General features: G+C 42.3%; 1 protein-coding gene across 4 annotated transcripts; it reads left to right on the forward strand.

The window, feature by feature from the left end:
• Positions 1–1,491: 1,491 nt before the first annotated feature.
• On the forward strand, positions 1,492–25,657 carry LOC106584061 (terminal uridylyltransferase 4). Of its 4 annotated transcripts, none has more exons than XM_014168887.3 (29): positions 1,492–1,649; positions 2,751–3,325; positions 3,494–3,666; positions 4,576–4,704; positions 5,028–5,205; positions 7,873–7,961; positions 11,163–11,214; positions 11,560–11,629; positions 11,900–12,026; positions 12,331–12,450; positions 12,646–12,831; positions 13,187–13,361; positions 13,727–14,295; positions 14,588–14,738; positions 14,992–15,078; positions 16,976–17,079; positions 17,200–17,257; positions 17,395–17,498; positions 17,650–17,853; positions 20,811–20,888; positions 21,067–21,244; positions 21,332–21,379; positions 21,485–21,567; positions 21,824–21,960; positions 22,211–22,371; positions 22,688–22,785; positions 23,006–23,603; positions 23,929–24,105; positions 24,305–25,657. In XM_014168887.3, exons 2-29 carry the CDS (start codon positions 2,839–2,841, stop codon positions 24,391–24,393), a joined length of 4,710 nt encoding a protein of 1,569 aa, XP_014024362.3. In that variant the 5' UTR covers positions 1,492–1,649; positions 2,751–2,838; the 3' UTR covers positions 24,394–25,657. The 4 variants fall into 4 exon arrangements, with proteins under 4 accessions (XP_014024362.3, XP_014024361.3, XP_014024365.3 ...); XM_014168886.3 differs by having other exon boundaries at positions 1,506–1,654; XM_014168890.3 differs by having other exon boundaries at positions 1,506–1,654; positions 21,824–21,939.
• The last annotated feature ends 377 nt before the right edge of the window (positions 25,658–26,034 follow it).

Here is a 26,034-nt window from a genome sequence, read left to right on the forward strand (position 1 = left end):
TATGAAATGAGTAACGTTACATCGCGTGTCCGCAGTTATAAGGAATATACACAAAACATTATGCTACAGTAGAAACGACATAACACAACATACAGAAACTATTATAACGTAATAAGGCACTTACTTTGATAGAAACGCACACATTTCCAAAGTTATTATTGGTAACGAAAACAACTTTGATTGCGATGTCAGACTTGAACTGCACAAACAATTGAGAAGTGTTTTGGGGAATTTTGTCCAGGTCAGAAATGTCTAAAAAATGTATTGGTCCGCAAAAGTAAAAATGACTACTTTTATGTGAATGAATGAATGAGGCGGAACACACCTCAATTCAAACTGTTATTAGAAAATAAAAAAAACGTATAAATAAAAGACTATAAATAAAATACTAGAAATAAAAACAGTCTGTGTGCTTTGGTTTGAGGGCAGCGCGGATTAAATGTACTGTTAAGTAACAATCACATTGTGGAATGGAAAGAACGTTCTAACATCACGTGCATAAAGAAAAACTGACGCTGGGGCGACCGTTAGAGATATTTGGAACTCACGCATGAAAGGGTTAACCAGCATGGCTACCACAGCATTCTGCAGTGATATGCCATCCCATCTGGTTTGCGCTTAGTGGAACTATAATTTGTTTTTCAACAGGACAATGACCCAAAACACCTCCAGGCTGTGTAAGGGCTATTTGACCAACAATGAGAGTGATGGAGGGCTGCATCAGATTACCTGGCCTACACAATCACCCAACCTCAACCCAATTGAGATGGTTTGGGATGAGTTGGACTGCAGAGTGAAGGAAAGGCAGCAAAATAGTGCTCAGCATATGTGGGAACTCCTTCAAGACTGTTGGAAAAGCATTCCTTGTGAAGCTGGTTGAGAGAATGCCAAGAGCGTGCAAAGCTGTCATCAAGGCAAAGGGTGTCTACTTTGGAGAACCCAAAATATCAAAAATATTCTGATTTGTTTAACACTTTTTTGGTTACTACATGATTGCATTTTTGTTATTTCATAGTTCTGTCTTCACTATTATTCTACAATGTAGAACATAGTAAAAATAAAGAAAATCCCTTGAATGAGTAGGTGTGTCCAAATGTTTGACTGGTACTGTATGTTTCAGTAAGATTGGATGTTTAGCATTTATAGCGATGGTTATCAACTGTACTGCAGGGATGGAATGTACTTGGCAGAGAAATTGAGGTTGTGGTGGCAGCTACAGAGAGGTATTTGGGTATGCGAGACTTGACCTCAGAAGAGTTACACGGTGTTACACGGTTAATAAGTTAAGAGCTGGTGTCCCATCATTTCAGGTTGTTGGCCTGAAGTAGGCCTAAATAGATTTAGGTAGTGGAGTAGGGTGGTGTTTATTGAGAAAAAAAAACTGATAGATGGACTGATAGATGGTAGGGTATTGTTTTTTTAAAGAAAAGAATAAGGGAGTTATACTCCAGTCTAGTAGGTGGCGGTAATGCAACATTTATTGGATGACAACCGCCGTTAAACCTCATGGAAGAAGACGAAGTGTGGAGGGATTAACATGGCGTCTATGGTTGCTGTGTTGATCGGGGCCGTGGATGAGAAAAACAAAATACTGAACAGAAAGATAAAGACGGTCTAGGTGCATTTTGAGCTAAAACCTGCATATTACAGTAAGGTATTGGATATTATTTGTAGACGTTTGACGATTTTGTCGTGCATCAGTTTTATAGAGTACCTAGCTAGTAAAACAATTGTCAATAGAAACGCTAAGCCTCTAGCGGAGATATGTCTAGTTTGCAAACTAGCTAGCCAGCCATGTATTACCTACTTTGATTTATGTAGCTGTCGTTAGCAAAAACATTTGCTAGCTTGCTAGGAAGTCCGTGCACGAGCTGCACGATACGTATTTGTCTCGAGCTGTTTTTAATACATTTAAGCTTGCTGCGCGAGAAGGCCCTTTCGCGATGTGGGTTGGTTTCGTTTCTTAATAAACACAAGTGCTTCAGCCATGGTTTTGTTCAGCTAGGGGTGTATTTACATACACTAGCGTTGCTCCGAATTCTATTGGGTTGCACAGAAAACTGTCCGCGGGAAGCCAGAAGTTATATAAAAACAAATTTCAACATACCGTGCTGGTTGGACATTATGACAACCCTGAATTTGAAACAAAATATATAGTTAAAGGGATGTATTAATAAACAGACTTTCCAAACGTGGGACTATTGTAGACCCACTTCCTCTCTGTTTACCTCACGTCAATATAAAAGTCCCCCACAAGTTATTCCTTTTTCGTCCATGTAATAGTGCAGGACTTTTATTTTGATATGAGGTAAGTATAGACGAAGTGGGTCTACAACAGACCCACGTTTTGGAAACTGTTTAATAATACGTTCTTTTAACTAGATATTTTGTTAACTTCTGGCTTTTTGTGCAACCCAGTACTATTGGGAGCAATGCTAGTGAATGTAAATGCACCACGTTGCTAAAAGCAGTTAGTAACCAACGAACTACGCCCTTTGTTATATTGTAATAATGTGTCTTTGCAATAAACATAGCTAGTGATATTATTATTATTACCTTTTTTCTGAACTGGTCCAACTAACCATATATTTTCCTAGCTTAGATGCACTCTTGTTTAATCAGGCCTTTGGGACTTCATTGCATATATGATTTGATAGTATTACTATTTAGTATACAATAATAGTTTAGGCTATTGCTCTTCTACGGTAAATGTAGGTAATGCCAACAATGAATGCATTTCATCTCTCCAGGTTTTCATTGTACTAGCTGCCTCACTAGACCCTGATCACCCTCAATACAGAGTAGCAGCTAGAGAGTGGGAGAGGACAGGATCGAGGCATGGAGGAATCAAAAAAACCATTAAAATCAGTCAAGCACTCTCGCAATGAGGCCAAGGGAGCCAAAGCTTCATCCTCTGCCAGCTCCAGGCCCCTGAAAGAGGCTCCAGCCCAGAGAGTGTGTCCCAAGCCTGCCACTGCCTGTCGGAGCAAGGAGAACATCACCACAGCCAGGGAAGACCATAAGGACCAAGGCAATAACTGTGGGACAGGTACAGGCAGAGCCTCCACTGCCAGCCCTCAGGACCCAGGGAGAGGGAAGCCTCGTAGGCTAACTGGGAGGACCAGCTCTGGGGAGAGGGGGAAGGTGAGACTTGAAGGCCTGCAGCAGCAGAGGGGTGATGCTAGACCCTCGTTGGTTACAGGACGCAGCCCGGCTGGTGTAGGTGTAGACAGAGACACAGGAGCCACAGGTATGGTGGCCACTTCATCTGAAGAAGGCCTTACTTTACAGACCAAGACAAGTCCATTGAAGGAGAAGTCACCGGGTGAGCTATTCTATACTTTACATAACTATAGGTTAATGTTTGAGCCATTAGCTGCTATACTATGTCTCTGTTAGAGACCTTTTGTTGTTGTTTTGCCATGGAAATTCTTCTTGGTCAAAATATTTGTTTCCTACAGCTGTTTCATATTCTGCCTGTCTGTGTTTGCAGGTGAGAAAGCTGGTGCTGTGGTGGGCACGGGGCAGCCTGCATTGGAGGTCACTGTGGTGGGGTCAGGGGTCAACGAGCGGGGTCAGGGTAAAAACATGACCTCTGAGCAGAAGCTGGGTCTCAGACAGGCTGAGGAGCGCCTCTACAGAGACTACATACACAGACTGGTCAAGGTGAGGCGAGAAAATAAGTTACCTCAGTTTGTATCAGTCAACTGTTGTCTGTATGTATTGTCTGTATCAGTTACTGGAATTTATGTACACAATTGCACATTTTAAGGCAACTTCAGTCTCAAGTTAGATGTCGGTCTGATAGTGCTGAGCGATTAAACAACTAACACATTTTTTTAAACAACTAATTGACCAACATCGGTTAAATTATTTGAATTCCATTTCGTTTGGGTTTTATCCTGTGAGCTAGCTTCTGTAGAGATAAATCAGATTAAGCCGAACTGTGCAATGTGGTAGGTAGTTGTAGTTTCCAACAGGCCAATATTTTACGTAGTTTAGCAGAGAAAATGGGGTAATTAACTACAATGAGCATAATCCATTGCACGCCTGCTTACTTGTCTATGTGGAACAGACACGGAGACCTAGTTGACACACAGAGAGAAAAGAACACGTGAGAGGGATAGAAAGCAGTTGCTTGGCGAGGTGTACCTGAAAATGCATGATCTAAGTGATTTGATATAGTTGGTAGCCTGTTCAGCAGTCATAACAGTTGGCCTTATTTACTTTGAAGAACTAATCAAATTGTGACTTTTTTTATTAAAGTAATCAGAATATATTATGGCTAAGGGATAAGCAGTAATGGGCAGTCACTACCATCATGGGATTTCTATGAATTGTTTTATTCTGTGTTGCAGTATTCAAACCACAATGCATAGTGCATTTAATGTTAAAGTCTTACCGACTTGTAATTGGTTAATTAGAATTATCACCAGGTAAAACTGTATTAATGCTAATAGTCAACAGCTCAAGACGCGTAGTTGAGATTTCCATGTCTACGGGGCAGAGGGGTGGGGCACTATCATATCAGTCTCACGTGATTGGTTTCACTTCTCTCTCTCTCTGCCTCTACAGCAGTCTCCTGAATACCCTAACTTCCAGTATCTATGCAAGCTGTGTTCTGTACACATTGAGAACATACAGGGGGCACACAAACACATCAAGGAGAAAAGACACAAGAAGAACATCATGGTGAGAGAAAAAGTTAGCAACTTTATTTAATTTGTCATAATTATCATGTTCTCCAATGATAACTGATGTGTATTGTAACTTAAAAGGGAAACCTAGGCTGTTATTTCCATTTTTATGATATTTTAGAAGTGGAAATGTTTAATTGAGGTGGAGCTTATTGATGTGTGTATCTGTTTATTTTTCCTGTTGCTGCTTCCTAAGCCTACGTCGGCCATTTTGTATCCGCCCCAAACTCCAAATGCTGTCAGCATTCTCCCTAGTCAATTAGACAGGGCCATTAGAGATTTGGATTCACCCAGCCTTTGTCCCTCTCCCCTGTGCTGTAACTGTTTTAGGATAAGCAGGAGGAGAACGAGCTGCGGGCGCTGCCTGCCCCCTTCCCAGCCCAGCTCGGCGCCGTTGACGCAGCCGTCCTCCGGGTGGCCAACCAACACGGCATCTCAGACCAGGACTTCCTGGTGCGACAGGAAGTGGTTGACAGGATGGAGGCGATCATCCAGCAGCACCTCTCAGGTAACCAACTCTTCCTATCCTTCTGTCTCCTCCCTGTCATCTAGGCCTCTGATCTACAAAGTCTAAATGGGTGAAAGCTGTGCAACAGCAGCTAGTCTTTCCCTTGAATGTGCGAGTCCAATAATGTCCACTTCACTTTCATGCGCATGTCACGTGTGGCAGCTGTGCTCAGCCAGCAGCCCCCCCTTCCAGCCTTCACTACTTCTACGTCCGCTCTTCCTGCACATCTATTTCTGCTGCTCAAATATTCCTCCAAAAGTTTTTAATGTAGAATTTAACTGTGACGTCAAGCGGTGATCCAGTCCCTGATTAGTCATCTGTTGTTACACTGCTCCAATGTATCAAATGTAAGCAAAGTTGATACAATGTATCATTTCATCACCTGTTAGAACCAAGAGCACATTAGTCTGAGGCTTTAAGTTTTACTGTCATGCAGCCTCAGAGTGCTGAGAGGAAAAATGTTGCCTAGCTTTGCCGACAGACATACTCGCAGCTTTACAACACAGGAAACGGCCTGTCTAGTCTAGCCCAAGCCATTCAAACATATGACCTACACTATATTACCGCGCTGATTTGCGCGCATTTTGATATAATTTCACAAACCATGTCAGGCTGTTTTAAACTAATCCCAGGCTACTAATTTATTGTTTTGATAACAAGCAATGTGTGTTTTTTTGGGAGAGGGAGTGTGTGTGTGTGTGTGTGTGTGGTGTGTGTGTGTGTGTGTGTGTGTGTGTGTGTGTGTGTGTGTGTGTGTGTGTGTGTGTGTGTGTGTGTGTGTGTGTGTGTGTGTGTGTGTGTGTGTGTGTGTGTGTGTGTGTGTGTGTGTGTGTGTGTGTGGTTAACTGAAAAGTAAAGATGGTTTCATGCAGTGTTTTCCCCCTACTGCCACAATGACATGCAGATCATTATGCATTGATATTAGAGCTGGGCGATATGGCCTAAAACTCATCTATTTTTTTCAAAGTTATGGGTTGTTCACGATATATATCAAAATAAAAAATGTCTCTCTAAATAAGCTTTTTCTGTACAATTTAAAGGTCAAAAACACTGAATTTATACCTAGGCCGAATATATGCCTTCCACAACCATAAGACCCACTAATAATTTAAATATTTTATCTAAATAGTTGTATCTGCTTTTTTGTTGTTGTTGCAATAATTACTGATCTGGCTTTCAGGTCTGTCTATAAAAATGCCCTTTTTGTTACACATTTAACCAGAACCATGCATAATGCACATTCACTAATAATGTAACAGGCATAAAAGAAAATGAACACCGGACTCATAAACAATGTCTCAGGCACAATCCCAGGTGCTAGTGAGTAGCCAGCTAATATTTATATTTCAAGTTTAGTCAACTTAGATCTAGGTATAATGTCGCAAGCTCTGAAAGGAAAAGCAGTTGTTGTTATGAGCACAACTGTCCGTCTCCTACTGTTTGAACAGCATGCTAGTCTTTCAACTTAGTTCAGATGTTGAAATCAAGTTGGCTACCTTATTTCTCAGAATGAGAACGAGTTTCCAATTCCTTATATAAATAGTTTTATGCTTATTGCACAAGTTTATAAGCCTAAACAGCTAGTATAACAATCTGTATTTGACAAAAATGCTGCTAGCGATACGGTAATGTGCGTGCGACAAACTGAGCATTAATTCTTCAGAATGATTGTTCATTGGTACATCCACTTTAATAGTGTCTGTTGTGCTCGAAATTCGAGGAGTCAACATAAACAGGGTATGGTTAGAAAGGCTAACTTCTCCTCTATTACAGTAAAAGAATGTCTCCATTGGTTTCGGTGTCCATATGCCCGATTCTGTTGAACCAAACCTCAAATGCAAATAGCGAGTTAAAACCGTTTGTCAGAGAGGAAGAAGTGATGTCAAATTTTTTTGGTATGTTGTGAGCGGTTGGGGAGGGGCTTGGGAGAAAGGCGAAGCGAGAGGTTTCACTGTCGCCAAAATCTGTCCAAAATAAGCCAAATGCGCTTATTTTTAACCTAAGCTTTTTGCCTGCCTTCCCGCCTTTGGGACAACTACTCCCATTGTTAGGGTGGAGACATGAGCATCTCGTCATTATATACAAATCTCTGGTGTAAATGGGAAGGTGCACAGCACAGAAGTAGCAAAAGAAACGAGACCAAAAATACCAAATGAGAACTAGCGGACATAAACGCTCACAAAAAGAAAAAACTTGATTCTGCGTTACAGGCATTTGGAATATCGCAAAAACATACTTTCAAATTAATTTGATATTGCCCAGCCCTAAGTCATATTCCTTCCTCCCATTTCTCCTGCCAAATTACAGGTAGGCCTTTTTAAAACATGAGCAAATGAGCCATTTTGTGCAGTATTATATTATACACTGAACAGTAAGGTTCAATTCAATGTGTTGTATTGAGTAGAAGTGTGAATATCGGTGACTGGTTTTTGTGTAGCACATCCGCAAAACATTTTTAAAAAGGGAACGGGCGTCTGGTGAACAGGACGCTAAGGCCACTGACATTTTTCCTAGTGGTATCGCGATACTACACGGTATCGTGATACTTGTCCTGCTATCGTATGATGAGTGAAATGTTGTCATGACAACACTAGTAGGGAGAATATATGATCTGAATCATGTATAATGCTGTTTAATGTATGGCTTTTGGTGTTGTTTCTTATCCAGTTTGCTCCCTTCGGCTCTACGGCTCCTGTCTCACCCGATTTGCCTTCAAGACAAGTGACATTAACATTGATGTCACCTACCCCTCCACTGTAAGTCTTTGTTGTGTTCTCACCTAACCACTAATGCAAGCTATATAAATGTAAAGTGGGTTCACATCAAATTGTTGTTAGTGTAAATACGTATATTTGGAGTTAACAGTTACATCAGTGGTAATCAATATAGGCAAACAAAGGAAGGAGGCTATTCAAGACTATTGGGACACAGCCTTGGTTTACATCATCACCTCAATGTCAGTCTGTATCAGATGATCAGTGATTGCTCTTCAGCATGATTGTCTTGGATAGGATTTAACTGATTGGGTATGCTTATTAGTTAAGAGGATCCAAGTACCTGTGAATAATAGGACTTCTAAACAGGACACTGTAAAACAAAACACATTTAACAGTGGAATGAATATGATGTGCCTCCACTTCTGCTTGCTCGTTGGGGTCTAGACCGGAGTCATTGTAAAAGCACTTTGTGACCGCTGATGTTAAAAGGGCTTTATGAATACTAGGGGTGTAATGGTTCAACAAACCCATAGTTCCGTATATTGCGGTTTTGGGGTCACGGTTCGGTTTTGGTACAGTGTGAAAATTAATTCTAACAGTTACTGTCGTAAATGATTGTTTATTTAAGAAACTACAAAGTGTTGGTATTCCTGATTCCATATATGATCATCAGTCATAATGCCTGAAAGCACAATCAGGAAGACCAACACTTTGTAGTTTCTTAAATGAAAACATGATTACTCATTAACAACAACACTAAAATGAAGTTAAATATGCACGTGAAATCAATGTTATCATGGCTCAGACATTGTGTAGGCCTATTCTATAAAGTTTTCTTAAAAACAGAAAAGTATGCGCACTTGTGTGATTGTCTGTAGCATGTACAGTGCATTCGGAAAGTATTCAGACCCATTTACTTCCACATTTTTTACATTACAGCCTTATTATAAAATTGATTTAGCTTTTTTTTTTAATCCATCTGCACACGCTACCCCATAATGGTAAAGTGAAAATTGTTTTTTAGAAATCTTTGCAAATTTATAAAAATAAAAAAACGATACCTTATTTACATAAGCATTCAGACCCTTTGCTATGAGCCGCGAAATTGACCTCAGGTGCATCCTGTTTCCATTGATCATTCTTGAGACGTTTCTACAACTTGATTGAAGTCCACCTGTGGTAAATTCAATTGATTGGCCATGATTTGGAAAGACACACGCCTGTCTAGATAAGGTCCCACAGTTGACAGTGCATGTCAGAGCAAAAACCAAGCCATGAGGTCAAAATAATTGTCCGTAGAGCTCTGAGACAGGATTGTGTCGAGGCACAGGTCTGGGGGAAGGGTACCAAAAAATTTCTGCAGCATTGAAGGTCCCCAAGAACACAGTGGCCTCAATCATTCTTAAATGGAAGAAGTTTGGAACCACCAAGGTTGCAGTCGGGTTTAAGGGTCTTGGTCAGGGAGGTGACCAAGAACCCGATGGTCACTCTGAGAAAGCTCCAGAGTTCCTCTGTGGAGATGGGAGAACCTTCCAGAAGGACAATCATCTCTGCAGCACTCCAACAATCAGGCCTTTTATGGTAGAGTGGCCAGACGGAAGCCACTCCTCAGTAAAAGGCACATGATAGCCTGCTTGGAGTTTGCCAAAAGGCACCTAAAGGACTCTCAGACCATGAGAAACAAGATGTCTGGAAACTAAGATTGAACTTTGGCCTGAATGCCAAGTGTCATGTCTGGAGGAAACCTGGCACCATCCCTATGGTGAAGCATGGTGGTGGCAACATCATGCTGTGGGGATGTTTTTCAGTGGCAGGGACTGGGAGACTAGTCAGGATTGAGGGAACGATGAACGGAGCAAAGTACAGAGGTCCTGGATGAAAACCTGCTCAGGACCTCAGATGGGCGACGACCCTAAGCACACAGCCAAGACAACGCAGTAGTGGCTTCGGGACAAGTCTCTGAATGTCCTTGAGTGGTCCAGCCAGAGCCCGTACTTGAACCCGATCGAACATCTCTTAAGACATGTGCAGCGACACTCCCCATCCAACCTGACAGCTTGAGAGGATCTGCAGAGAAGAATGGGAGAAACTCCCCAAATACTCTAGGCTGTAATCGCTGCCAAAGGTGCTTCAACAAAGTACTGAGTAAAGGGTCTGAATACTTATATAAAGGTAATATTTCAGTTTTTTTTTAAAAATGCATTTTCAAAAATGTGTAAAACCTGTTTTTACTTTGTCTTTATGGGGTGTTGTGTGTTGATTGAAGGAAGAAAACAATTTAATCCATTTTAGAATATGTCTGTAACGTAACAATGAGGAAAAAGTCAAGTGTTCTGAATACTTTCCGAATGCACTGTACTTCTCAGTTCCCACTCCGGGGGTAATGGGCTGTAGCTGTTAAGTAGCTCTGTTTAGCCATGGAGGTCCATCCATTTGTAGTAAATGCAACACAGAATTTATTGCCTAATTTATTGACAAATTTTGTTTTAATTTGCGTATATAGAGTACTACCTGTTTGCTAAAATGGGTGCGAGAGGGTAAAGTTAATAACGGGGCTTTAGCACTTTCACCAGGGGCCCAAAACGGCTATTCTTAACCACCGAGAACGATCACATCCGTGACTATAAACATCACTCTTGTAATTTATTTGGCCCAGCCAGAATCAGCTGCGAAGGGCTGCTTGAATGCAGTTTCCTTGTTTCTCCGGTGGTATGAATTCTGGGGTGATGTCAGCGTAGTGTGTCTACATGTTCACGGTGTTGGCAGCTGCCTATGCTATTCTTGTTGTGCAGTGGCGGCATACTCTATCCATCGCCGTTGTAAAAGGCTAGGAAGCCAATATGTTCCCAAACTGGAGATTTTAAACGATGATGTAGAATCCTCCTGGTTTATCGACCCCAGAATTTTGATTAGAATCCTCCTGGTTTATATCAACCTCAGAATTTTGATTACAACTTGTGCATAGGCTTTAGTTTTAACGGGAATAGCCTGAAATGTTTTATTTCAGCCCAGATTTACTAGCCTATAGGTGTGTATGTGTGTATATGTATGTATGTATGTATGTGATATATATATATATATATATATATATATATATGTTCGTTCGTTCGGGTTCACAGTGCGGACCGAACCGGGTTCACCAAATTGACACCCCTAATGAATACATTTGATTGAATTTGATATGATCAACTTTGATGCCGACCCTGACTAACAAATGTCATGCTGTTTTTGTCTCTCCAGATGACCCAACCAGATGTGCTGATACTAGTACTGGAAATCCTGAAGAACAGCAGTGAGTTTTGAACCGCCCTGCATGAATAAACACTGTCAGTGTAGAGTGACTGTAGATTCAGCATAAGGAGGATTGTGTTGTGGCACTCTTTGTTCCAGCCCGCAGGGAGGAGTAGAGCTGTACTGAGTTCTGTGTTAGACTGGAGAGTCCATATTAACCTCCTTGAATTAAGAATGTTATGAAAAGAGAACATTTTGTAGAAAACCTGATAACTAATGCATGGTAGTTTTAATACAACCCCTCGTTTTAAGAAGCTACAGTATGTCAGTTGGGGAGCCAGCCAGGAGATAATGTTGTTCTCTTTGTTTGGGAGCAGTCAAAGAATGTTCACCTTTCTCTTTACAGCTGAATATTCTGAGGTGGAGTCTGACTTTCACGCCAAAGTTCCGGTAGTGTTTTGCAGAGAGGTCAACAGGTCAGTGGAATGTCAACTCTCCTGCTTTCTATTGGCTCTACTTTTATCTATTTACAAGCTACTACTGTTTGAAATATCCTCTGAGTTACTGGTTGCAGGGTGGTTTTCATTCCTAGGCACATTATGGCAAAATATTTTGCAACAGAAAACAAAAATGAGTTAAAAAAAATGTATTGGACAAGTTCAGGTAGCCCCTCTCTGTTTCAGTCAGTTTTCTTCCGTTTGGTGCCTAATGAATACAACCCTGATGAGTGTGTTGTATCTCCACAGTAGGTTGTTGTGCAAGGTGAGTGCAGGTAATGATGTAGCCTGCCTCACTACCAACCACCTGGCTGCCCTGGCTAGACTGGAACCCAGACTGGTGCCTCTGGTCTTGGCCTTCCGCCTCTGGGCTAAGGTAAGGCTGGCCTGGGGGACATTCTCTTTTATGGATATTATGCCATCATATGATGTAAATGCTATCTATCTAGTGCTTTTGATAATTACACTTTTTCAATGTTCAGGCCTTTGCTGACTTAACCTAAACATCTTCATGCCAACAGTTCTTAAAGTTTACTGTATTTGTGTGTGGATTTCTTTGTAATGAGTCAATGATATGATGGCTTGACATACCTTTGCATACTGGAGCTTTAGTTGTTTTGATGACACCAACAGCCCCTGACCAGAGACAATTATATATTTGGTTGTTTCTGTTCCTCTAGTTGTGCCACATTGACTGCCAGGCGGAAGGAGGTATCCCCTCCTACTCCTTCTCTCTCATGGTCATCTTCTTCCTCCAACAACGCAGGGAGCCCATCCTTCCTGTCTACTTCGGCTACTGGGTAGGTGACACCACAGAAATATAATAACTAGAGTGGACAACGTTCTCTTTGTCACGCATTTGATAATTTTAATAGAACTGGTCGCTATTATGACAGGCACATTTGAAGGTAATAAATTACTTTCAAGTGACAAGTCATAACATGTTGCTGGCTTTTTTGTTGTTGATAGCTAAACTATGTTGTGTTCTGTTTCAGATTGAAGGCTTTGATGTGAAGCATGTGGACGAGTACCATCTAACGGGGATAGAGATGGATATATTTGTGGGGTGGGAGCACAGACCCCCCAGTACAGAGGGACGGGGGGAAGGCAGGGGGGAAGGACGGAAGGCCAAGCCTGAGCAAAAGAAACCTGAGGTGAAGAACCGGCATGTAGCGGGGAAGGTGAGTAGTCCAGGAGAGGAGGGATTTAGTCCCAAAAGCAGGGCTCTGCAAACAGCACACTATGGTTGAGTTCTAATTTTCTCCACTTTTCCCAAAAAGTGTACACTTACTCACTCCCCCCTTTATGGATTTATTAGATTGTTTTTCATGAGCTAGCCCGAGAGAAATCTGACACCAGTCTATTGGTAACACTTAATGACAACTTTTACAAGTACACAATCCATGAAGGGAAGTGAACGAGGAGACAATGTGACCGTTACTATGGCTTTCAAGAATCAGAATGTTTTTCATGGAGCTTCCTGAACTAAGCCTATGTCACTGACATAGTGTATTTCCCTCTCTCTGTCCCTCCCAGACGCGTCTATCCCTGGACCTGGGTAAGGGTGTGTCCCTGGGCCAGCTGTGGCTGGAGCTGCTGAGGTTCTACACGCTGGAGTTCGCCCTGGAGGAACACATCATCAGCATCCGCCTTAAAGAACTTCTCTCGAGAGAGATGAAGAACTGGCCCCGACGCAGGCTGGCCATCGAGGGTAAGTGACAGAGAGGGGGAGGGGAGAGACCGCTGAATGGGGGTGTATTCGGAGAGGTGAAACGTTCAGAAAGTTGCAGGTAGAAACGTACTGAATAGAGCTGACATGTCTGTCATGTAGAATACAATGATCAATCAGATTTGTTCTACACAGTATATTTTTATGTGTGACTAGCTCCCCTCCTTTGTTACCTATTTTGTCATTGCTATTTGTCTCCCTCAATGAGCCTGCTGAAGTACCAGGTATTAATAGGTTAAAATTGGGGTTGGAAAGGTCAGAAGGACCTCTTATTTTTAGATTTCTCTGAGTTTCTACACACCACTACCACCTTTCAAGTCGTCATCCTCCATTTCCTCTTCTCTCAGATCCGTTTGCCCTGAAGAGGAACGTCGCACGCAGCCTCAACAGTCAGATGGTCTTTGAGTACATCCAGGAGCGCTTCCGCACCGCCTACAAATACTTTGCCTGCCCGCAGAGCAAGGACCGAAACACCGTGGAGCACCAGAGAGGCAAGGATACAACCAAACATGGGGGCATGAAACAGGAGGAAGATGGAAGAAAGGGTGGAGAAGAAGGGTCTGAGAAGAGTGGAGGTGGACAGGGCGATGGGAATGAAGGGAAAAGTCAGAGCTCTGAGACAGGTCCGAAGGAGGATGGTGAGAGTGATGAAGGGGAACGAGCTGAGCGGGCTCAGGAGGAGGAGGAGAGGGCATTGAATGGCGGGCTTATGGACTTGGTCCTTAGTGGGGGCACTTCAACGGATGGGGCTGGAGCTGAGCCTGGCACCACTCTGGAGCCTTCCTCCGCCTCAACCCATAACGGCCTACTGGATAGGGATGAAGAGGAGGAGAACCATGTGTCGGAGAAGCAGGGACATATTGCACCAGAGGACCTGCACTATATCTTTGACAGAATGATCTTCACTGGCGGAAAGGTAACACACAACCCCTGTGATACCTTACTCATCAAACTTGTTTTCCAATGGACAATGTAAATTCTATAACTGATTTGACGGCACATTTTGTACATCTTTATATAAGTTCCAGAACTCCTTTGCCATAATTGTAGTAGTTTGACTCATGGATTTGGCTTAAAGTTTATTAAAAAGCAGGTCTTTACCATAGTTTTCAGGTATTATCTTAATGAGTTTCTGATCATTTGGATGTTCACAGGTTCTGCTTTCCAACAGGTCAATCCTCTTTATTATTTGATTCTCCCCCCTGCAGCCTCCTACAGTCGTGTGCAGCACATGTAAGAGAGATGGCCATCTGAAGGACGAGTGTCCTGAGGACTTCAAGAAGATCGAGCTCAAACCGCTGCCCCCCATGACCGACCGCTTCAGAGACATCCTGGATGGCCTTTGTAGACTCTGCTACCGTAAGTCATCCGCTGTTCAACATTCTTCTGCCATCTTAGGAGTTTGTTTGAGTGATTTTTGTCCAGATTTTGTCTGAGCATATCTTCTATATTATGGAGCAAAGACGGGTGTCTTGAAGCTAAGATAGGTGTCTTTAACCATACGCTGTTAAAAACAGTATATATACTTAAATTACACACACAGGAATACTCAAGCACACTAAATATCATTTTCATTTTCCTGTTTTTTGTTAAATGTCTGTTGTGTTTGTAGATGAGCTGTCCCCTTCCACTGGAGAGCAGCAGAAGAGAGAGCAGATCCTGGGTAGTCTGGAGAGGTTCATACAAAAGGAGTACAATGGTACGAACAGATAACATAACTGAGTTGCATATGTAACAGCTGAGAACAGTAGTGTGAAGGAATACGGAATGTCCTATACAGCGTTACCACTTCAGTGTGGTATTATAAAACATCTACAGTGAGGGGGGAAAAAGTATTTGATCCCCTGCTGATTTTGTACGTTTGCCCACTGACAAAGAAATGATCAGTCTATAATTTTAATGGTAGGTTTATTTGAACAGTGAGAGACAAAATAACAAGAAAAAAAATTCCAGAAAAACGCATGTCAAAAATGTTATGAATTGATTTGCATTTTAATGAGGGAAATAAGTATTTGACCCCTCTCATTCAGAAAGATTTCTGGCTCCCAGGTGTCTTTTTATACAGGTAACGAGCTGAGATTAGGAGCACACTCTCTTAAAGGGAGTGCTCCTAATCTTAGTTTGTTACCTGTATAAAAGACACCTGTCCACAGAAGCAATCAATCAATCAGATTCCAAACTCTCCACCATGGCCAAGACCAAAGAGCTCTCCAAGGATGTCAGGGACAAGATTGTAGACCTACACAAGGCTGGAATGGGCTACAAGACCATCACCAAGCAGCTTGGTGAGAAGGTGACAACAGTTGGTGCAATTATTCGCAAATGGAAGAAACACAAAAGAACTGTCAATCTCCCTCGGCCTGGGGCTCCATGCAAGATCTCACCTCATGGAGTTGCAATGATCATGAGAACGGTGAGGAATCAGCCCAGAACTACGCGGGAGGATCTTGTCAATGATCAAGGCAGCTGGGACCATATTTATTTTATTTATTATTTTAGTCATTTAGCAGACTCTCTTATCCAGAGCGACTTACAGTAGTGAATGCATACATTTCATTTCATGCATTTTTTTAAATGTTATTTTTATAATTTTTTTAATTTATTTTTTGTTGTTTATTTATTTTTTTGTACTGGTGACCATAGTCACCAAGACAACAATTGCCATGAAGGACTGAAATCCTGCAGTGCCCGCAAGGTCCCCCTGCTCAAGAAAGCACATATACATGCCCGTCTGAAGTTTGCAAATTAACGTCTGAATGATTGAGGACAACTGGGTGAAAGAGTTGTGGTCAGATGAGACCAAAATGGAGCTCTTTGGCATCAACTCAACTCGCCGTGTTTGGAGGAGGAGGAATGCTGCCTATGACCCCAAGAACACCATCCCCACCGTCAAACATTGAGGTGGAAACATTATGCTTTGGGGGTGTTTTTCTGCTAAGGGGACAGGACAACTTCACCGCATCAAAGGGACGATGGACGGGGCCATGTACCGTCAAATCTTGGGTGAGAACCTCCTTCCCTCAGCCAGGGCATTGAAAATGGGTCGTGGATCGGGATTACAGCATGACAATGACCCAAAACACACGGCCAAGGCAACAAAGGAGTGGCTCAAGAAGAAGCACATTAAGGTCCTGGAGTGGACTAGCCAGTCTCCAGACCTTAATCCCATAGCAAATCTGTGGAGGGAGCTGAAGGTTCGAGTTGCCAAACGTCAGCCTTGAAACCTTAATGACTTGGAGAAGATCTGCAAAGAGGAGTGGGACAAAATCCCTCCTGAGATGTGTGCAAACCTGGTGGCCAACTACAAGAAACGTCCGACCTCTGTGATTGCCAACAAGGGTTTTGCCACCAAGTAGTAAGTCATGTTTTGCAGAGGGGTCAAATACTTATTTCCCTCATTAAAATGCAAATCAATTTCTAACATGTTTGACATGCGTTTTTCAGGATTTTTTGTTGTTGTTATTCTGTCTCTCACTGTTCAAATAAACCTACCATTAAAATTATAGACTGATCATTTCTTTGTCAGTGGGCAAATGTACAAAATCAGCAGGGGATCAAATACTTTTTTCCCCTCACTGTATGATATCATTCTACAGACAATGCCCAGCTGTGTTTGTTTGGCTCCTCCAAGAACGGCTTTGGTTTCCGCGACAGCGACCTGGACATCTGTATGACCCTGGAGGGCCATGATACAGCAGAGGTATATGGACTCACTGGACCGATCACCCATTTTGACATTTTAAACTAAGCCTTCAGTTCTTTGTCTGATCTCATCTCCCTAGTCATTCTGAGATGTAAATATGTCTACCTCTACTAACAGAAGTTGAACTGCAAAGAGATCATCGAAGGCCTAGCCAAGGTGCTAAAGAAACACACAGGTAAGAGACCAGTTCTTCCACAGCACATTACATTGACTCCTTTCAGAATGCAAGGTTTGACTGCTTGCTATGAGTACAGAGTAGACAGTCATATTTTGTGACTTGGTGATTGATTAACCTGTGTTTTCCCATGTCAGGTCTGAGGAACATCCTGCCTATCACAACAGCCAAAGTGCCTATTGTGAAGTTTGAACACAGACAGAGCGGACTGGAGGCAGACATAAGCCTCTACAACACTCTGGTGAGTAAACGGACTGGTAAGGTCAGTCACTGGCTAACAGGTCCTTTTGTAACTCAAGCTAAGTTGCTATTATCTACTTAATTGCTTACTAGCTTAAGCAATTAAATGCATGCATCTGCATGGATTCATTGGCATCTGTCCTCTCTTCCAGGCTCAACACAACACCAGAATGCTGGCGACCTACGCTGCCCTAGACCCTCGCGTGCAGTTCCTGGGATACACCATGAAGGTGTTTGCGAAGCGCTGTGACATAGGTGACGCGTCCAGAGGAAGTCTGTCATCCTACGCCTACATCCTCATGGTGCTCTACTTCCTGCAGCAGAGACAGCCCCCCGTCATCCCTGTTCTCCAAGAGGTACTGTTCACTTACCCTCTGTTAACCTGTTGGGGCTAGGGGGCGGTATTTTCACGGCTGGATAAAAAAACGTACCCGATTTAATCTGGTTACTAATCCTACCCAGTAACTAGAATATGCATATACTTATTATATATGGATAGAAAACACCCTAAAGTTTCTAAAACTGTTTGAATGGTGTCTGTGAGTATAACAGAACTCATTTGGCAGGCAAAACCCTGAGACATTTTCTGACAGGAAGTGGATACCTGATGTGTTGAATTACCTTTAAGCCTATGCCATTGAAACACACAGGGGTTGATTAATGTTTTGGCACTTCCTATTGCTTCCACTAGATGTCACCAGCCTTTACAAAGTGTTTTGAGTCTTTTACTGTGAGATCTGACCGAACAAGAGCCTTGGAACGGTGATGGCCGATTAGACTCTGGCGCGCGAGTTCATGTTGGGTACCCTCGTTCCAATACGTTATAAAAGAGAATGCATTCGTCCACCTTGAATATTATTCATGTTCTGGTTAAAAAAGGCACTAATGATTTATGCTATACAACGTTTGACATGTTTGAACGAACGTAAATATATTTTTTCCCCTCGTTCATGACGAGAAGTCCGGCTGGCTTAGATCATGTGCTAACAACACGGAGCTTTTTGGACATAAATGATGAGCTTTTTTGAACAAAACTACATTCGTTATGGACCTGGGATTCCTGGAAGTGACATCTGATGAAGAGAATCAAAGGTAATGGATTATTTACATAGTATTTTCGATTTTAGATCTCTCCAACATGGCCGTTTGCAAAGTGTGATTTCCCAGTAAGGTTATTTTTAAATCTGGCAAGTTGATTGCGTTCAAGAGATGTAAATCTATAATTCTTTAAATGACAATATAATATTTTACCAATGTTTTCTAATTTTAATTATTTAATTTGTGGTGCTGACTTGACTGCCGGTTATTGGAGGGAAACGATTTCCTGAACATCAACGCCATAGTAAACCGCTGTTTTTGGATATAAATATGAACTTGATAGAACTAAAAATGCATGTATTGTCTAACATAATGTCCTAGGAGTGTCATCTGATGGAGATTGTTAAAGGTTAGTGCATCATTTTAGCTGGTTTTATGGTTTTGGTGACGCCTGTCTTTGAATTGACAAAACATTACACACAGCTATTGTCAATGTACTCTCCTAACATAATCTAACTTTATGCTTTCGCCGTAAAACCTTTTTGAAATCGGACAACGTGGTTAGATTAAGGAGATGTTTATCTTTAAAAGGGTGTAAGATAGTTGTATGTTTGAAAAATTTGAATTTTGACATTTATTTTGTTTCAAATTTGCCGCTCTTGAAATGCACCTGCTGTTGATAGGGTGCACCACGGGTGGCACGCTAGCGTCCCACATAGCCCCAGGAAGTTAACTTCTATGGGCAAGCGTCCCACCCTAGTCAACAGCCAGTGGAATCGCGTGGCGCGAAATACAAATACCTCAAATGATATAACTTCAATTTCTCAAACATTTGACTATTTTACACCATTTTAAAGACAACTCTCGTTAATCTAACCACATTGTCCGATTTCAAAAAGGCTTTACAGCGAAAGCAAAACATTAGATTATGTCAGGAGAGTACCCTGCCAAAAATAATCACACAGCCATTTGCAAAGCAAGCATATATGTCACAAAAACCAAAACCACAGCTAAATGCAGCACTAACCTTTGATCTTCATCAGATGACACTCCTAGGACATTATGTTATACAATACATGCATGTTTTGTTCAATCAAGTTCATTTTTATATCAAAAAACAGCTTTTTACATTAGCATGTGATGTTCAGAACTAGCATACCCACCGAAAACTTCCGGTGGATTTACTAAATTTCTCATGATAAACGTTCACAAAATGCATAACAATTATTTTAATAATTAGATACAGAACTCCTTTATGCAATCGCGGTGTCAAATTTTAAAATAGCTTTTCAGCGAAAGCACATTTTGCAATATTCTGAGTACATAGCTCGGCCATCACGGCTAGCTATTTTGACACCCACCAAGTTTGGGGATCACTAAACTCAGAATTACTATTAGAGAAATTGGATTACCTTTGCTGTTCTTCATCAGAATGCACTCCCAGGACTTCTACTTCAACAACAAATGTTGTTTTGGTTCCAAATAATCCATAGTTGTATTCAAATAGCTCTGTTTTGTTCGTGCGTTCAGGTCACTATCCGAAGGGTGACGCGCTAGCGCATTTCGTGACAAAAAAATTCAAAATATTCCATTACCGTACTTAGAAGCATGTCAAACGCTGTTTAAAATAAATTGTTATGCTATTTTTCTCGTAAAATAGCGATAATATTCCGACCGGGCAACGTTGTATTCATTCAAAAGCTGAAAGAAAAAAATTGAGGATTCTCGTGAACGCGCTTCTCAGTCTCACTGTCCCCAGGCTGACCACTCACAAACTCTGCTGCTGTACTTTGCCCAGAGACAGCAGACACCCCATTCCACTTTCTGGCGGCTTTAGAGAGCCAATGGGAGCCTTAGAAAGTGTCACGTTACAGCACAGATGCTGTATTTTCGATAGAGATGCAACAGAAGGACAACAAATTGTCAGACAGGGCCCTTCCTGTATGGAATCTTCTCAGGTTTTGGCCTGCCATATGAGTTCAAACAGTTTTAGAAACTTTAGAGTGTTTTCTATCCAAATCTACTAATTATATGCATATTCTCGTTTCTGGGCAAGAGTAGTAACCAGATTAAATCGGGTACGTTTTTTATCCGGCCGTGCAAATACTGCCTCCTAGCCCCAACAGGTTAACCCTTTTACAACCCCAAAGTGGATACTGTTATAGCTTGTCTGTATGGACGTAGCCCACACCAACATAACATGCTGAAAGACGTTTTGTAAAATCAATTATAAAACAAGTTAAGGAAAATAACCCAATGTTGATCTTTTCCTTAGGTCTTTGATGGACATTCTGTACCACAGAGGATAGTGGATGGTTGGAATGCCTTCTTCTTTGATGACATTGAGGAACTGGTGAGTTGTTTGGTCATCAGCACTACTGAATGTAACATCCTACATGCCTGCTTTTCCTAAATTATGACTTTGAATAAGAATTTATTTTATTTTTTTGCTTACTAGTCGTTGTAGTCAAAAGCGTTCTCTAAAAGTTCTGAATATTATAAAGCTCACTATCTGTTGACGTCCCCCGTAGCGTCAGCGTCTGCCAGACCTTCCGCAGAACCGTGAGACTGTGGGGGAGCTGTGGCTGGGCCTGCTCAGGTTCTACACTGAGGAGTTTGACTTTAAGGAGCACGTCATCAGCATCCGCCAGAGGAAACGAATCACCACCTTCGAGAAGCAGTGGACCTCCAAGTGCATCGCCATCGAAGGTAGTGAAACTATCCTTCTCAGTCACATGGTTGTGATGATTAAAGGACCAATTTGATCACCTATGACTGACTTTTTGTTTTCCTTAGATCCCTTTGACTTGAATCACAATCTTGGTGCTGGAGTTTCTCGCAAAAGTAAGTGAACTATGTCTCCTAAAGTAATCCTTAGGAGGCCAATTCTGTGTTGTCTAGTATTTCAGTGATCATGGTCCCTAACACACCCCCTCTCTCTCTCCTCAGTGACTAACTTCATCATGAAGGCATTTATCAACGGCAGGAAGCTGTTTGGTACTCCCTTCTACCCCCAGCCTGGCATAGAGGCGGTATGATACACATTAGATATAGGACTGTATTAACAGAGTGTTAGAGTATGAGTGCTGGTATAGGTTCATTTTTGCCTTTTTAAATGATAATGAATAAGAGTGGGATCTGATCCAAGATCGGCACTCTGAAACACGTTATAAGTATGGGCATTGTTGCCCTGACGCTGAGTTGCATTTATGAACACATATCAAATGATTCCATTTGTCTAAGGAAGATCTGTTCTCATGTCTAACAATGTTTTCTTCTGTGGTACAGAACTACTTCTTTGACTCCAAGGTGCTCACGGACGGGGAGCTGGCACCTAACGACAGGTGCTGTCGGATCTGTGGCAAGATCGGCCATTACATGAAGGACTGCCCCAAAAGACGCAGGTACACAGGGAGAGAACATCAGTGAGTTTTTTTTGGAACGTGTGTGTGTGCGCAGACCTGGGTTGAAATACTATTTAAAACATTTTCAATACTTTGAGCATTTGCTTTAGCCTGCTTGCAGTGCCAGGTGTCACCGGTTTGCATTTTTGTCTGTTGGTTCTATTGCAACAGACACAGGTTCAAATAATATATACTATGTTGGGTGGTGGCTCCATGTTTGATTGAACTAATCCTCCGTTTCTGTGCTTGTGTATGTCTTTTGTCCAAAAAGGGGGATGAAGAAGAAGGAGAACGAAAAAGAGGATGATGTCAAGGATGGAGACGATCATGAGCCACGGGAGCGTCGCTGTTTCCAGTGTGGTGAAATTGGTCATGTACGGCGGGACTGCCCAGAGTACCGCCACCTTAGACAGAAAGCCGCAGGGGGACCAGGTACACCTCAATGTTCTTTTATTTACACTACTTTGTGTACAGATGTAATGTATATTAACTGATACCAAAGAAAATACTGTACCAAGTTTGACTATGATTGTTTTTAGAAGCTGAACTTTATTTGAGTGGTCCACAATGTTTTTTATTTATTTATTATCTGAGCTAGTGGATCACAGCAAGAGTATTTACCAGCTATGTATACAGTAACTAATTCATGATTGAAGGCCTGTATTTTGTCATTACTAGTACTGCCCAGCACAGGGCAGCAGTGGGACAGAGTGATGTATGTGGTGGTTGGCTTCTCTGTTTCCTCCAGTTTCCCACATAGTGCGAGCCATGGTAAGCTCCCAGTCCATCCCCATCCCCCAACCTCCCCAGGACCTCCCTGGACGCACCAGACAACCTTCCGAATGTGTGAGTACAACAGGGAATTGTCTCTCTCTCCCTTAGCCACCCTAACCATGTTCAAATGTAATGCATTGAGTACTGTTGCAGCTAGCTTCTTTATCTATCAATACTTGTATGTATGTATGATACATTTTTATTGATTTCTTTTTTTTTTCTTCTGTCTTTCCCACTACCTCCTGCTCCCTTGCTGTCTCTCCAACTCTGCTCTCTCGGTCTCTCTGTCCAGTCTGATTCCCGCCAGACTCCGCCCTATTCCCCTCAGCCCACCCTGTTCTCCCAGGGTTCCAGCCAATCCTCCAGCTCCCCCCAGCCCTCCTCCTCCAAGACATCCACCTCCGTTGGAGGGGGACCCCACAAGCAGCCCCAACATCCCCAGGTTCCCCTCTCTCTCTTTGGCTTCCCTCCCTCCCACCCAAGCCAGTACCACCACCCTGGAGCTCTCACTGCTCTGGGGCTACTGCCGTCCCAGCACCAATCACACCTGTCCCAGGGGCACCAGGCCCATCACCAACCCCACCACCCCTCCACCTCCTGGCCCATCCATGGCCCCGTCCTCCAGACCTCCAGTGGCCCCAACGGGCCCTCCCCGCCCGGCCTAAAATTCCCCTTGTGCCAGGCCCCCGGGCAAGGGAATGGGAACACAGGCCCAGGGGGGTCTCCGGTGGGTGGCAGCCTCATGAACCTCAATGACCCCAGCATCATCTTCGCCCAGCCGGCGGGGAGGCCCATGGGCTTGGGAGGAGGGCCGGGACTGGACGGGCACTGGCACAACCACCTGGCACAGCAAGGGGCACTGGTGGCTAATGGCACTGTGGGCAAGTCAGGTACACACTGGGTGGCACTGTCTGTTTGTGTTAGGTCTGACTGTCTCGTCTGTCCACTTCTTTGTTTATTTATCTGACTGTGGTCAGATTCTGTCCTTGTTCTGGGAGTCTTTAGCAGTAACTGTCTGTTTCCCTGTTAACGGTGCTGATTGTGTGGTCAGGTAAGAGACACCAGTGGTTTTGACTACACACTTAATTCACTGTTCACAAAAAACTGGTGCTAGGACAGAAGAATATTATCAAATTATTGTAGTTGGCTTAGTTTTTTGTTTTAAATTCCAATGATACCGAATTTGAAGACCTCTCCGTTCCTTTCCCCCCGCAGATCCGGGCTACCAGACCCAGTTGGGGGGTGTGAGTCAGCAGGGCTCTAGAAATTGGGAGCACAGCAACGCAGCCCACTACTCCCAGTCCCCGTCCTGGCCCTACCGCATGCCACAGAAATTCATCCAGCAGGGCAACGGGTGCTACCCTCAACCCAGCAAGCCCGTCATTTCCCAAAGTAAGAGGCTCAGAAAGCGAGAGGAGAGAGCGAGAGAGAGACGGACACAGGGTCAAGAGATGTACTGCTAGGATGTCACCTCTCATATAGTATACTTTTTTTTACTAAATGTAATCTAAATAATTTACCCCTTCAATCTTAGAAAAATTCCCCTACAGCAGTTAACTTTACTTCCTTGTTTGTCTTGGCTCCGCCCCAGGTTCTGTGGTGCACCCCAGTCAGCATTTCCCACTCCTCCCCCACGGACGACGACATGTCAACCTCAATTACATCCAACAGAAGAAATGAACGTTGAATTCTAAACTCTGCTCCAATAGCATATTCATTCAATTAGGTTTTATGGTCCTTCACCATGACAAAACAAAAACGATATAATCGAAATTTGCATCATTTGGTCACAATACTTTTTAAATGAATTTTATCATTTTTGTACAGTTTTTACGTTTTTGTTGGTCTCCTTACATTGATTTGTGATACAAATGTCAAATATTTTAATACCCCAATTTTTGAAGGGGTCCAAAAAGTGTTTCTTTTATTGTGTAAAGGAAGTAGGTAATTTTTTTTGCTGTATTCATACTTTGCTTGCTTAAGGATAAAAGCTTTGAATAGATATTTGTAAAAATATATATATATATATATATCATGCCCACCCCTGATAGTTACAGTGCCTTTAGAAAGTATTCATACCCACGGATTTATTCCACATTTTGTTCTTACAGCCTGAATTGAAAATGGATTCAATTGTTATCTACACACAATACCTCATAATGACAAGGTGAAAACATGTTTGTAGAAATATTTTGCACATTTTATAGAAAATGAAATGCATGCATCGAATTTACTTAAGTATTCACACCCCTGACTCAATACTTTGTAGAAGCACCTTTGGCAGCGATTACAGCTTAGTCTTTCTGGGTAAGTCTAAGAGCTTTCCACACCTGGATTGTGTAACATTTGCCCATTATTGTTAAAAACAAATCCTCAAGTTCTGTCAAATTGGTTGTTGATCACTGCTAGACAACCGTTTTCAGGTCTTGCCGTAGATTTATGTCAAAACTGTAACTCGGCCACTCAGGAACATTCACTGTCGTCTTGGTAAGCAACTCCAGTGTAGATTTGGCCTTGTGTTTTGGGTTATTGTCCTGCTGAAAGGTTAATTCATCTTAGCTTAGTTCCGTTCTGTTTCTTAGTGCTGATGACTAGCCGAAAAACTCCCCAGTCCTTAATGATTACAAGCATACCCATAACATGATGCTGCCACCACTTTGCTTGAAAATTTGGAGAGTGTTACTCTAATGTATTGGATTTGCCCCAAACATAGCATTTTGTTTTCAGGACCAAAAGTTAATTGCTTAGCCACATTTTTTGAGCAGTATTACTTTAGTGCCTTGTTGCAAACAGGATGCATGTTTTGGAATAATTTAATTCTGTACAGGCTTAATTCTTTACACTGTCAATTAGGTTAGTATTGTGGAGTAACTACAATGTTGTTGGATCTATCCTCAGTTTTCTCCTACCACATCCATTAAATTCTGAAACTGTTTTAAAGTCACCATTGGCCTCATGTTGAAATCCCTGAGCGGGTTCCTTCCTCTCCGGAGTTAGGAAAGGTGCCTGTATTTTTGTAGTGACTGGGTGTATTAATACACCATCTAAAGTGTAATTAATAACTTTGACTATCCCTTTGAGCATGGCAATGTCTTTTTTTTTTTTTTTACTTTTACCCATCTACCAATAGGTGCCCTTTGTGAGGCGTTGGTAAACCTCCCTGGTCTTATGGGGTATTTTGTGCGTGTGTGTGTGTAGGCCAGTGACAAGAAAATCTCAATTTCAAATGTAGGTTGTAACAACAAAATGTGGAAAAAGTAGGCACTGGATGTAGTGCCAAAAATACCTTTAGTAAGTGGAAACATTTTAAATAACAAAGAC

The sequence above is a fragment of the Salmo salar genome, chromosome 23 (assembly GCF_965601325.2).
Source record: "Salmo salar chromosome 23, fSalSal1, whole genome shotgun sequence".
In the NCBI taxonomy this organism is placed as follows: domain Eukaryota; kingdom Metazoa; phylum Chordata; class Actinopteri; order Salmoniformes; family Salmonidae; genus Salmo; species Salmo salar.